Consider the following 15,410-nt stretch of genomic DNA (forward strand, 5'->3'; position numbering starts at 1 on the left):
ATATATATATATATATATACATTTTATCATATGTATTTCAAAGCTCATTAGTTTGAATATCACCTACATTTGAACAAACACTATAACATCTTAGTTGATTATTTTTGACAAAACATATATATATATATATATATATATATATATATATATATATATATATATATATATATATTTAACACGAGCAGAAATTGGCAACATTATAAGCTTATTTGATGTGGCAGTATTTTACAGTAAAAACTTTATAATCTATACGATTTTTGTAGTCGATTTTTACTCATCTTAGTATAGCAATAGAGTTTGCTAAAAGCTGTTCATTCATTCACAAACAGAAACGCGATTCATTTTGAAACAGTATTTGTGCCAGATGTAGTAGTTCCACAACAGCGCGCATCTGTGCATTCATTCATTCACACGCAGAAACGCGATTCATATTTAAAGGTGCATTAAGCAACTTTTTATGTTAAAAATACCCGTTTTTCTAACCCATACATGCTTAAACAATTGCCTGATGGGCTGAATGAGCCCTTCTCTGATCACTGCGATTGCCTCTATAATCCTGTACAGTAAAATAAATAAGAGGGATTCGGGCCGAATTTGAGACTGGGCGTGACGTCATGCGCGTTCAGTTGCAGTGCTGCAGTTTCATTTGTCGCCGGGGGCATAGTTCTGCAAAAACTCAGAGACTTGCGTTATGCACCTTTAAACAGTCTTCTATAAAACTTTTATAGATTCATATTTAATCAGTCTCAGATATAGAACTGACCTATTCCTCAGCTGGATCTGTTGCTCCTCGAAATGAAACTTCCAGCACTTCTGAGGTAAGATTTCCAGGATTATTATCAAGATACTTTTATTTCTCACAGCGTCATAAAGTACATGAGACTGAAAGTGAACTCGCGGTGTGTGTTATCCAGCTGATGTGGGCGTTTCACAGGTTTGCGTCGTCAGATTATTTGCGTTTGAATAGTGCACGCTCTCCGCGGGCGGAGTCACATTAAAAATAATTAGCTGAGATGAGAACGACTGACATCTCTCTCTTTACATACATATTACATAAACTGAGAATATTTGTTTTTTATAAAAATTACTTCATTTAAAATAAGAGAATCCAAGCTTCATGCCTGTGTGCCTGTGTGACTGATTGAGTATTCACTGAGTTATGGTTCATTTTCGGACACGTTTCAGAATGGAGTACAATGACAGAGAGAAGGCAGAACTCGCTTCGTGTTTATTTTTCTTTATTTGGCAAAAAGCACAACACTTTGCTTTTATTGAGAGTATACACAAATGTACACACTTAACAGGATCGATTGATGTATAACACAAGCATATAACATACAAATTAATATTAGTATTTTGATTCTTTTTTGCACTGAAAAGGAAAAAAACGAACCTATCGCGCCGACGCGATAGCCGAACTCAGGGGGTTAAGTAAAGTAACGAAGTATTTGTACACAGCAGCAAAACACTCATGGCAACAAAACGTAAGTAAATGTACGTGTGGTAGAACTACACTTTACGTAAAAATACACACGTATTCTCATGAGATCACATTGCATTAAAGCTTGAATTTGTTGTCATACCTTATTTTATAGATTTTATTTTCCTGTGGTCAATAACTTCCTTTGCAATGAACTTATGTTTTCTTTGCATTTATTATTAATAATCAATAATGATTATTATTAAAGAATATAAATAATGAGATTTGCATTTCTTAAATATATTATTTATATTAATCCAGTGTTAATTTTGACAGCAAATTTTGATTTAGTTTTAGTCATAGTCTTTTGACTAAAATGCCATTTAGTTTTAGTCATATTTTAGTCATCTGAATTGTTTTGTTTTAGTCTAGTTTTAGTCGACAAAATACAATAAGATTTTAGTTGACTAAATCTACAGTAGATTTAGTCGACTAAAATATAATGGGTTTCAATTTAAATGCATATTAGAATTTCTCTAAAATGTCCAAACCCATATACTCCCGGAGAAAACATATATTAACCTGCTAATATATGATTTTAAAGTTTGAACGTGCAATACAGATACAGATTTAACTACTGATACTTAAAAACATATCTTAAAATTAAATAAAACCACTTTTCGAATGATATATGAATTCTATAACTACTTGACTACATCATTCTCTATTCTTTCAAGCAGACATATTTATTTGTATGAATTAAATATAATTAATCCTTATTAAAGCTATTAACGAGCAGTGTATGCTTTTCTCTTTTTCTTTTGTTGCTTGATCAATATTAAGGACACAGACCGCATTGTTTATTACCCACTGTCACAAGACATCGGATCATGTCCAATGACATGCGGATCCAATGCACTGATGCACATAGATACACTCACAACTGTTTAAGACATAACCGACATAATTTACGTGAATACTCTCCAAAACTGACATTTAGACATAATATTTGTGTGTATTTGTCCATTCAGACACAAAAGAGAGCTCAATTCTGTACTCGCGCGCTGTATGATGTGAATGGCTGCACGTTTCGGGTCGGGTGTGTGCGCAGAAAACCGTACTGAATAGATTTTTTTAGCGTCATCACTCTTATTCAGATCTTCATATCTGCTCTACTCATTCTCCCAGACGTTTACATGTTTTAACGTTTTATGAGACATGCAGCGCATGCGTGCCGCTCACGTCACAGTACAAATGTGCGCATCTACGACAAATGCAGGACATCAGACTGGATCGCTTCCCAAATCTTCACTATCTAACATTTTCGTCTAGTTTTTATTCGTTGACGAAAATGTCAATAGATTTTCGTCATAGTTTTTGTCATTCAAAACTAGTTTTTATTTAGTTATCGTCTCGTTTTCATTTGTGAAAAAATGTTGTTGACGAAAATAATGACGAAAATTATTCGTCAACGAAATTAACACTGTATTAATCATAATCATTTCGTTTTCAAGGAGTCATAACCTGTAATTTTCACTTTTCCACGGAAATCAATGTATGTTATGATTGCCTAACGATTATACACTGGCCGGGAAGCCGATATTTAAAAGTGAAGCGTTTGTTTACCCCAGGGTTCGTAAACCAGCGCGCGTGCATGCTCACTCAAATACAAGATTTTAATTTCTGCACCGACTTGACGTCATGACGGGGCAGGATATACCATATATGGACACCGCAGACCTATGCCGCGGGAAGTGCCCCATCTCCCCCTTCAGTCTGGTTCAGTCGAGAAAGATGCTGGAACGTAGTGCAGACGTGAGTTGCTCTGTTGTTGACTGCCAGAATCAACATGTAAATCTCTACCAAGAACTGACCTAGCTATCAGGACCAGTGGATTAAATTCATTTTAATGACGCGGTTCCTACGACCCTTCCCACTGGCTTAACGTTAGGTGTCTGTGCTTAACATTTTACGCCGGAATTCTTCACAAATTTGGGGCAATATCAGGCGAAGTTGGCATCGAAGCTGATCAGAGACTTGCCTGCAATTGAAACGGTAAGACTGTGTTTTTATTGCTCTACTGTGTGTAACAAACAGCAGCTAACTGCTAATGTGGCTATTGTATGCTAGCGGGAGTCAGTGTTGGGAAAGTTCACTTTCTACATGAACTAGTTCAAAGTTCAGTTCACAAATTTTAAAATGAACTAGTTCAGTTCATAGTTCATATACTCAACATTTCTAACTAAGTTCACAGTTCCAAAAATAACTAGTTCATAGTTCTTTTTTTCCATGTTGCTGCGAGATATTATTTTTCAAAATGATTACCACAGCCCATATATAACCACAGACAATTATTTTATCAGTTTTAACACTGAAGATATGCGTCAGATTTTTTCCCATCTTCACCGACCTTATCATAAAACACGTTTAAATGATCATACGACGCCTCCTTGCTATCAGGGACCAATCAAGCTTGGTTCCATCCACCACACAGAGATCGCTCTCTCCAGAATACTAATCACCCACACCTAATCACTATCAAAAACCTCATTAGTCAACACTTAAAACACTCACGATAGCTCCAGTCTATGTCAAGCCTCCAACAGGAACTGACCTTATCCCGTTGTATCCTGATCCTCTGCTTCCCCTGAGTTTCCTGGATCTATTGTATACCCGCTTGAAAGACACTAACCTTTGTAACTTTGTTCTGATGTCTCCAGATCTGATATCTGATTCCTGTGATCCAGCGTTCTCCTGAGTTTCCAAATCCTCATCCAATCCGACCGACTCCGATCACATCCGTTAGAAAGGAGATAAGGATTAACGAACTGAGACTGTTGTTTCAACTTTCCTGAGTTTATCTGGCTTACCTGCTGTTATCCCTGCGCCGAGAGATCTTCACAGAATCTGCACCTGAATTCACCTTGCACTTGTGTCACCTATAAATAAATTTGTGTTTGAAATTCACTTACCTCGATCTCCGTGCTTGAATCCTGACAGAAGGCTTGACCAACAAAAAGAGAAGAAGGAACGCTGCTATGGATCGTGCGCAACCTGCAATCCCAGCTGCGAATCCTATGCAACCTACAGTCGCCGCTGGCAATTCGCTTCCGCAAATCCCGCTTCCTCGCTGGTTTGCTCCGGTCGGGCGGAGGATTGCAACGGATTTCTGCTGCAATGCTCACTTGCTCTTGAACAACAAACCCAGTTATATCCAACAGAAAAATCAAAGATTTCTTTCATTATTCAACAGTTATCTGGACCGGCATTAAGATGGGCAGAAACGTTGTGGATGCAGGAAACTACAGTTACATCCTCAGTCCAGGATTTTGTAAATCATTTCAAAGAAGTTTTCGGACGTCCTGTAGAAGATTCCTCTATTAGCGATAAACTGCTACAGTTACGCCAAGGTAAAAGATCTGTTTCTGAATATTCAGTGGAATTCCGTACTCTAGCCTCTGCAAGCGGTTGGAATGAAAAGGCTCTTCTCTCTGTCTATCGACGTGGTCTTAATCCTGCACTTCGTCTCCAGCTAGCAATCTATGATGATACCCTGGTACTTGAGAAATTTATACAACAAGCTCTACGCGTACACCAAAGATCTCAGAGTTGTTATCGTGAAGTTCAACCATCAGCTTTTGCACCACTACTGAATTCCTCAGAATTATACCCAGAATCAACAGTGGACACTCATCGATTGTCTCAGGCTGAACGTGCTCGACGCCGTGAATTGAAATTATGTCTGTACTGTGGAGTTGAGGGTCATTTCCTACGTTCCTCTCCTACGCGACCTCCTCGACTACTTGTGAGTTCAGTTCTAACCTCCCTCTCAGTATCAGCTCCATTAATGATCCCCGTGATTTTAAAATCTACGGATTTCCATATTTCTGTCACAGCCATCGTGGACTCCGGCTCAGCAGGGGACTTCATTTCCGGAAACCTCTGTAAGAAGCTCCAGCTCCAGAAATCCAACACCTCCAAGCCATACTCCATCCATGCAGTAACGGGTGAAACCATCAATAAGGGGTACGTAACATCTCAGATAACACCCATCATCTTATGTGTTGAAGACACACACCATGAACTATTTAACCCATTTGTGTTAGAAAACAGCCAGACTGATATCATACTGGGTCGACCGTGGCTTATACGACACCAACCTTCCTTAGATTGGAAATCGGGCAAGATCCTGACATGGGGTTGCAAATGTTCTTCAACTGATACTGAATTACCAAGCTCGTCCATAACCGACCTACCAGAATCAATTCCAGTGAGTTCCATGTCCATTGAGAATCCCACTGAAAATCTGTCTGTGTCAATTCCTTCATGTTACTCCTCGTACTCCGATGTGTTCAATCCCATTACAGCATCCAAGTTACCTCCACACCGACCTTGGGATTGTGCCATTGACTTGATTCCTGGGGAGTCTATTCCCAAGGGCCGAATTTATTCTTTGTCCATCCCCGAACAAACGGCCATGCAAAAGTACGTCGAAGAGGCTCTACAACAGGGGTATATCCGACCATCCACTTCACCTGCTGCTGCTAGTTTTTTCTTCGTTCCTAAGAAGGATGGAGGGTTACGTCCATGTATAGATTACAGAGCGCTTAATAGGATCACGGTAAAGTTCAGCTACCCACTCCCGTTGGTCCCATCCGCTCTTGAACAACTCCGAGAAGCCAAGATATTCACTAAACTTGATCTGAGGAGTGCATATAATCTCGTTAGAATACGAGAAGGAGATGAGTGGAAGACGGCGTTCATCACTCCCGCAGGGCACTATGAGTATCTGGTGATGCCTTTTGGACTTGTAAACGCCCCATCAGTCTTTCAGAGTTTCATGGACGAAATATTCCGAGACTATCTGAATCATTTTGTGATAATCTATATTGACGACATCTTAATCTTTTCAAAGGATCCAGTGGAACATCAACGTCACGTCTCTCTTGTACTCCAGCGTCTTCGAGAGTTTTCTCTGTTCCTGAAGGCAGAAAAATGTACATTCCATCAAGCTTCCGTCGAATTTCTGGGATACAATCTAAGCGAACAAGGAGTTGAGATGGATGATCGTAAGACCAAGGCCATCACCTCCTGGCCCACCCCACAGTCCGTAAAGGAGTTGCAACGGTTCCTGGGGTTTTCAAACTTTTATCGAAGATTCATCGACCAATATAGCATGTTAACTGCTCCACTAACTTCTCTCCTGAAAGGAAAACCAAAGTCTCTCCTCTGGAACTCTGATGCTGAACATGCTTTTCAGTCTCTCAAGACAGCATTCACTACTGCTCCTTTACTTCGTCATCCAAATCCTGAAAAGGTATTCATTGTTGAGGTGGATGCTTCTACAACTGGGGTAGGAGCAGTCTTATCACAGTACCAAGATTCATCTTCAAAACCTATGCCTTGTGCATTCTTCTCCCGCAAATTATCCACCGCTGAGAGTAACTACGATATCGGCAACCGAGAACTTCTGGCCGTCAAGCTTGCCCTAGAAGAATGGAGGCATTGGTTGGAAGGAGCCAAACATCCGTTCCTGGTCCTTACTGATCACAAAAATCTCCAGTATCTGAAGGAAGCTAAAAGACTCACTCCACGTCAAGCCAGATGGGCCCTTTTCTTTACTCGTTTTCACTTCCAAATATCCTATCGTCCTGGGTCGAAGAACATCCGAGCAGATGCCCTATCACGTCTATAACGATCCTAGAGGAACCTGACACAATTCTGCCAGATAAGTTGTTTGTCAATTCCATCCAGTGGGACATAAATGAACAACTCCTTGAAATTTCACAACACCAACCTAGTCCGCCAGAATGTCCAACTGGAAAAATCTATGTACCTGAAGATTTTCGAACTTCTTTAATCTCCTCCGCCCACTCATCCGTTGGAACGGGTCATCCTGTAATAAGCAAAACATGTTCAGTCCTCCAAACCTATTACTGGTGGCCAAACATGCAACACGACATCAGAACCTTTATACAGGGATGTATCCTATGAGCCATGACTAAGAGTCCACGTCACTTACCTGCTGGAAAGCTCATGCCTCTACCCATTCCTCATCGACCTTGGTCCCATATTGGAGTCGATTTCGTAACTGACCTACCACCCTCTGATGGATATACTGGTATCCTTGTGGCCATTGATCGCTTTTCTAAGGCCTGTAAGCTAGTCCCTCTGAAAAACATGCCTACAGCCTTTGTTACTGCAGAACTATTGATGGAACATTTCGTAACTTTGGTCTACCAGAGGATATAGTGTCCGACAGAGGACCCCAGTTCATTTCCAAGGTGTGGCGGGCATTCTTCGCCTTTATGAATGTAACCGTGAGTTTAACCTCGGGCTATCACCCACAATCAAACGGTCAAACAGAACGAAAAATCCAAGATATCAACCGGTTCCTTCGTACCTTTTGTCATTCAAATCAGAACATCTGGAGTCGATACCTAGTGTGGGCAGAATATGCCCAAAACTCCCTGCGGCAGACATCCACCAACCTAACACCGTTTCAATGTGTACTGGGTTACCAACCTCCATTGTTCCCCTGGTCTGGTGAGTCGTCAGAAGTACCCGCGGTCAACACATGGTTCCAAGACAGTGAAAGAGTATGGAACCAAGCACACCATCATCTCCAGCAAGCTCTGAATCGACAAAGACGCTTTGCAGATACTCACCGCCACGACGCTCCTGAATACCAACCAGGACAACTAGTCTGGCTTTCCACTTGAGACATCCGTTTAAGATAACCTTGTCGCAAACTGAGTCCAAAGTACATTGGTCCGTTTCCCATCGAAAGACAAATCTGTCCAGTTACCTACAAACTCTGTCTTCCTGCTCAGTACCGCATCCATCCCACATTTCACGTCTCTCTCCTGAAACCCCATCACTCACCCGTATCTGTCCCCTCTACTGGTCCTATGCCAGACGACAACCCTTCAAATCCACCCATTGAAGCTGATCCCATCTACTCTGTAAAGGAGATTTTGGACTCCAGACGTCAAAGGGGTGGACTCGAATATTTGGTGGATTGGGAGAGTTATGGACCGGAGGAAAGGTGTTGGGTACCTCGTAATGACATCCTTGATCCCAATTTGCTCACTGAATTTCATGATCAACATCCTGAGAGACCTGCACCACGACCTCGAGGCAGACCCCCACGACGTCGAGGTCCAAGATCCGCTGACGCGGACTCTGGAGGGGGGGGGGGTAATATCAGGGACCGATCAAGCTTGGTTCCATCCACCACACAGAGATCGCTCTCTCCAGAATACTAATCACCCACACCTAATCACTATCAACAACCTCATTAGTCAACACTTAAAACACTCACGATAGCTCCAGTCTATGTCAAGCCTCCAACAGGAACTGACCTTATCCCGTTGTATCCTGATCCTCTGCTTCCACTGAGTTTCCTGGATCTATTGTATACCCGCTTGAAAGACACTAACCTTTGTAACTTTGTTCTGATGTCTCCAGATCTGATATCTGATTCCTGTGATCCAGCGTTCTCCTGAGTTTCCAAATCCTCATCCAATCCGACCGACTCCGATCACATCCGTTAGAAAGGAGATAAGGATTAACGAACCGAGACTGTTGTTTCAACTTTCCTGAGTTTATCTGGCTTACCTGCTGTTATCCCCGCGCCAAGAGATCTTCACAGAATCTGCACCTGAATTCACCTTGCACTTGTGTCACCTATAAATAAAGTTGTGTTTGAAATTCACTTACCTCGATCTCCGTGCTTGAATCCTGACACTTTCTGCTTTTTGTTTTGATTTGTAACGTAAGTGATGAGTCGATCATGAACGATCCATTATTACGTCTGTCACTAGACAAATAAACGAAAGACTTGAGGTGAAGTAATTATTTATGTTCCCTGTAAACGATTTTTGACTGCATTATAATGATTTCTTAATTTCTTAATTCAGAATATGATCAAGATTGCGAAGGTGGATGTGTTCGGGGAATTTGCCAGTTAATAGTAACATTTCAAGCCCCTTAAATGAACGAAATGACTCGAAAAAATATTTGTTCATTTTGATGAACGAGATCAAACAAGAGAGTCAATTGACACTGGTGGCTGGTGTTGCCAGATTGGGTGTTTTCCGCTACATATTAAGGGCGGTTTACGGTGGGTTTTAGGTGGGTTTTCGCCTGGAAGGCTTTATAGAAATCTGGCATCCTACTGAACGAAGTTAAACTGAGAGAGCGTGGCGTTCACAGACACCAGAATGAACGAGTTCACAGTAACGTTCATCAGGCAGTAATGCGGTACGTTCAGTTCACGTTCACCCAAAATATGAACGAGTTCATGAACTATCTTTCAATGAACGCGTTCAGGCACAACACTGGCGGGAGTATTAGCTTCGAGGTAAACATGGGGAATGGCTGATACTTTGCAAACAACAAAAGACTGAGATCATCATGAATTCGGCTAAGGTATATTGATTGCCTAACGCTTATACACTGGCCGGGAAGCCGGTCACGGCCAGGTCGGGTTCATTCACAACTTGCGCCATGATGTCATTTTGGAATGATATGCTAAAGCGTTACCTGCTTTGTCAACCCCCCTCCTTCCTGCAACCAATCAACGCGCCCCTCATTTGCATTATTAAAATGACTGTCCACCACAGCCAAAATATCGCATCAGATCTCACGAGACAATAATGCCTTCTGAAATAAGGGTCTGAGGAGCTCTGTGTTTATTTTTTTTCCACTTTTCTTTTTTAGAAGGGCCTGAAAGACTATAATAGAGCGTTGGGTATCCAAGGTAATACTAGGTTATGACTCCTTTCAGGGATGACTGTTGTCTTTCTGCAGTGGGCTTAAGAGTCAACCGTTTTTGTGTTTTAAACTGATTATTTATATATATTTTTTGTGTGTTTTGTTTATTATTGTTATTAATTTATTTAATTTATTTTGATGTAAGCTATATTTTTAAATGTCCGATTGTTTTTTATACAGAGGAATGTAAATTTTTTTTGATTGATTGATTGATTTGTTTATTTACGTGTCAAGCACCAAGGTGCCCAGCCCTCATGGGCTTATTAGACACTACAGTAATAATTTAATAATTATCTCCAGATAGCCACGTGACGTAACATAGAACCTAACATAACATAACTAAATCCATAAAAATAAGTACACATACAAATAAAAATGACTTTTCATATGGGATACAGAATACTTTGCCGCAGATACCAGGCCTTTTCTATAAATTTCGCCAAAGCAAAAACATCATTTTCAAACAGCCAGCACAAAATCTCCCCTTCATATTTCCAGAAAATATCAGGATTTTTTAACTGAATTGATTCAAAAAGAGAGTCCCTTATGTCACAATATAAAGGACAATAAAAAACTAAATGAAATTCATCTTCCACAACCTGGAGATCACAAAATTCACACAAACGTAAATGTTCAGGTGTACCTTTAAATCGACCCACTTCCACTGCCAGAGGTAAGGTACTAGTTCTCATTTGAGCACAGAGGGACCTCTGCCTTCTCTTTAGATTTAGGAAAATATAAGGTTCTGTAACATAATCATTCTTAAACTGAACATAATTTCTTAATTTTGGCTTCTTCCATATCTCCTGTTTCCATTGATCTTCATATTTACTTAACAATCTTTGTCTGACAACATTTATATTACATTGGAGATTATTTTGATACATTATATGCAAGTCAGATGCAAACAATATTATTGAAACCTCTCCAGACCAGGGGTGATGCTTTACTCTGTCCCAATTAAAAATTTTCCTAGTTAGCCTTTCCTCTGGCAGACTGACAAGACGGTTCCACAATCGCACCATTTCACACCTTTGTTTTACAATACATGGATCCCATCCTGCATCCCCATTAACAGCTACCTTTGCTGCATATTTATGCACACCAAGAAAACACCTTAAAGCACGATTTTGAACAGAGTTACAATCAAAAACCTCTTCAAAACCCCAAACTCCTGCAGCATAAAACAAAACTGAGTCAACCAAAGATTTATACAATTGTGTAAATGTAGAAAAACCAAGATCTGTACAGAGTTTCATTTTGCTCAACACGGAACCTAATGCTCTTCCTGCAGACTCTGCTAGTATTTTTCTTCCCTCTATAAACTTCATATTTTCATCAAAAACAAAACCAAGATATTTATAATGATGAGTATACTTCAAGGACACAGGGCCAAACTGAAATGTATGAATACTTTGTAATTCACCTTTCCCCCGAAAATGAACAACCTGTGTTTTTTCACTATTAATAGTGAGACGCCATTTACTACACCATAAACTCATTATATTCAGCATATTTTGTAAATTCACTTCATTTTCAGCTATCAAAACAATGTCATCTGCATAAAGCAGAATACTTAAATTCATGTCCTCAATTGGCACACCAAAATTACCCTGCTTAATTTCTTGAGCTAAATCATTTATATAAAAAGCAAATAAGGAAGGGGAGAGTAAGTCTGCTTACATGTCACTTGTTTAAGGCTTTGTATTGTTTATTGTGAATGTCATATGATTAAAGTCTGCGTGAACCGGAAGTTGCAAATGACTTTTCTCAAGTTTTGTTAAGTGAAACGGTGTCACGACTACCAGTCCCTCAATCTCTCTCAGTAACCGCCAACGGGCGCACTCACCCGAATACTGACTGTCTCTCAAACTCCAAATCCCACAATGCCTCACTCTTGCACTGATCCCATTTTCACCTGTGAGTAATGATCACACACAGCTGTTACTCATTCCCAGCCCTAAATAAACCACACTCACAGCACACTCTGTGCAAAGTCTTGTTTCACTGTTGTGCATATCTCTGAGCATTTTCTATAAAGTTATTCTGCCTGTGTTTGTTACCCTTGCTGAAACTCTCTCTTTAATTGTCTGCTGCCTGCCCATTGACCTTCTGCCTGATTCCTGGATCTTGTATTGTCTGCTGCCTGCCTCTGACCCCTTGCCTGGTTCCCTTTAAGCCTTGCCTGCCCTGCTACACTGTTCTTGCTGCTATTGGACCCTTGCCTGTTGACTTTGAATAATAAACTGTTGCAAATGGACCTGAGTCTGATGATTCACAACAAAAAGAATATTGAACAGAGGGCAGGGTTATAGTGTCAGCGCTCATCCTCTCCATCTCTCGCTTATAGCAGACTGACGGTTTGAGGGGAGTGGTTAAGCGTTTTACAACCCAAGCCGTTAAGCCTATGTCATCAGAAAAGGAAGGCCATTTCAGACCGGAAGTAACTTTTCAGACTTTGATTAAAGATTACCACGTCAAACAATTTTTTCCTGTGTATTAACATGCATGGATTAATTGTTCACCACAAGACTAGTAATATGCGCTAACAAAGTAAATAGGGTCAATTTTGATTTCATGTCGACTTTAAGTATAGTAGCCGACATTAGACACCAAATACATGATATACTCTGCGTCTTTACGGACTATCTGTAACAACATGAATGAAGGAAATAATACGTTCATATATATAGTCAAACGGGAAACACTTTACAACATGTTACACGTTTAACTATAGCCACACATGTTAGGAAATATGGTTGTCAATGCAAACATTGACAGTGAATGAAGCGAAATATATATATATTTTTAAAAGATAAATATTAATGCAAAAAAAAGTGCATATAACACTTACCTGAAGACAGTATGGAGCCAATAGTGTCACTGGCTTCACTCACTCCCACTTTACCCACTATCCTGTAGCGGATCGAGTACTGATTTCCAGACTCCAATCCAGTCAGATTAAAGACTTCATTAGTTGGGTTCATGATAATCCACTGTTCCTCAGCGCCAGAATCTGGTTTCACCTGCTGGTACTCCACTCTGAACTGCACATTTTCTCCAGTTGGGGACTTCTGCAGTTTCAGGGTCACACCATGCTCCAGGACCTTCATCACTTCTGGTGGAGGAGGCTTCGACACGGGCTGGAACTGTGTGTCTGTCAGCTTTCCTGATTCATACAGATAGATAGAGGAGCCAGGATTGGAGGGATCGGGGATGGCAGAAATAATTAATCGATATCTCTTTTCATCTTTATTAGCCTCTGAAAAACTTCTGAAAAGATATAAGTTCTTTCTCATCTTTGAGATGACATCAGGATCGTTGAACCCCTTTCTGACAGATGCTAACATGCTAGAATTGTGTTTCATCCCCACATCTAGCTCTTTAAACTGATCAGATTCCAGAAACTTCTTCATGGCTGAGAGATACGGGTCTTCATACTTCATAGATGTGAAGGTCAAGCACACCACAACATCAATATCAGGATCAAGGAGGATGTTGTTGAGACGGTTTGAGTCTACAGTTGTGATTCCCTCCAGCATCTTGGTTTGAGAACTCAAGAGGTTAAGTTCAGCCTTTGCATGATCTAACCATGGGTTAAGCATGCTAGCATTAAAGGGGGAGCTGTAGTGGATCTTCAGGATGTCTTCCAATGAATGTTGCTCCATCTCTCCTCCTCGTATAGCAGGCAAGACCTTGGCCACTTCTTTCAGGAGCACCGTTTCGTAAGTGGTAAGAGAGCCCTGAAATAGACGGAGCCTCTCTTTGATGTCTTTGAAAACATTTACCAGTGTTTTTCTGGAGAGGTCGTTGCATGTCCTCTGTACTTCTCCCAGCCTCTCTATTATATCTTCAGTGTTGGAAACCAGACTTGTGCTAATTTCTCTCTCCAACTGAGCAGCTTTTGTATCCAGTTTAGAAAGAGGATAGAGCCAGACTTTTATTGGAAATGCATTCTGTGGATTCTCCTTCAGTATAGTGGGGAGCTTCTTGTACACCTCTAGGGCCTCCATGTAAGTGGTGGGGTTCTGCTCAAGGCGGACGTCACCATAAAATGTGCAGGCAATATTCTTAGCCACCTTCTTTTGAGCATCTGTCATATCTACAGCTCTGTGTCCCTGAATATTCTCAACCATGACATTCAGTTCTCCCTCAATCTCCTGCTTGTCTTCCTCTTCTGTAAATCTCCGATCAAACACCATGACGGCCTGAGCTCCGTATAGTACACCTGTGACTACATGAGTTGCAGTTTTCTGGTCAAAGACCTGAGGGTAGGTAATCTGACCCAACTGAGTCACAGGGACCTGTTCAAATCTTGTGCGTTCGCTGTAATACATTGTAACTCTGGACTGTTGGTTTGAGGATTTAGTGTCACGCAGGAACTTGGCAGATCCTCCCACCTCCACCAGCCCTGCCAAGAAGCTGGCCTTTAGGGAAGCACTCACACCCAGGAGACTGGACTTACTGGACAGAGAGTCAGAGCTACTGAACTTCAAATCTGTCATGGACTGTGGACGACTGTCCAAATCTGCTCTCAATGATTTCTCATCCCACAGAGTGACACCTGAAATGAGAAATGGCTTTTAATAATAATAATAATAATAACCTTTATTTTTATAGCACCTGTATGTACATGTACATCTCAAAGCGCTGTACAGAAACTATTAAAACAACAAAGATACAGCACACAAAGAGACATAATACACTGTAAATTAAACATAAAAGACAATAAATCAATTAAAAGCTAACCAGAAAAAAATTGTTTTAAGCTGTGATTTAAAAATACCAAAAGATTTAGCTTGCCTAATCTCAATCGGTAGAGAATTCCAAAGTTTTGGAGCTAATGAAGGAAAAGCCCCATCTCCCATTAATCTTAATCGATTTGAGGGAACAGTTAACCCTCTGAGGTCGAAAAACGCGCCGGCGCGTTTTGCTGGATTTTCTCCACATTGTAGCACTATAAACTTCAATTACTCCGTCATTTATGGTCACACAGGAAAAAATAAATATAAAAAAAGAATCTGTGATATTTCTCCTTTTGTATGTGTCCACTTACAATCAAATCAAAACATTGTGCTTTTGTAAAAAAAAGAAAATAAACAGGGTGTGCGTTCTGCCTTTTTTTTCTTGAACTTTTTTTTCTTGAGCACGTCTATAAACTGAAACAAAACTCAGCGAATACTTGTCACACATTTATGAGCCATATACCTTT

The 15,410-nt window shown here is 40.5% G+C and overlaps 1 protein-coding gene across 6 annotated transcripts in view; it reads right to left on the minus strand.

Moving 5' to 3' along the window:
• Nucleotides 1-15,410, minus strand: part of LOC307174564 (uncharacterized protein) — a 215,002-nt gene that overhangs the window by 46,776 nt on the left and 152,816 nt on the right. For all 6 annotated transcript variants that reach the window (XM_079898453.1, XM_079898455.1, XM_079898452.1 and 3 more), the window contains one exon: nt 13,053-14,762. In XM_079898453.1, the coding sequence (XP_079754579.1) occupies nt 13,053-14,762 (1,710 nt within the window). The remainder of the gene's footprint in view (nt 1-13,052; nt 14,763-15,410) is intronic.

This window comes from Squalius cephalus (assembly GCF_949319135.1).
Source record: "Squalius cephalus genome assembly, chromosome: 17".
NCBI classification, from domain to species: domain Eukaryota; kingdom Metazoa; phylum Chordata; class Actinopteri; order Cypriniformes; family Leuciscidae; genus Squalius; species Squalius cephalus.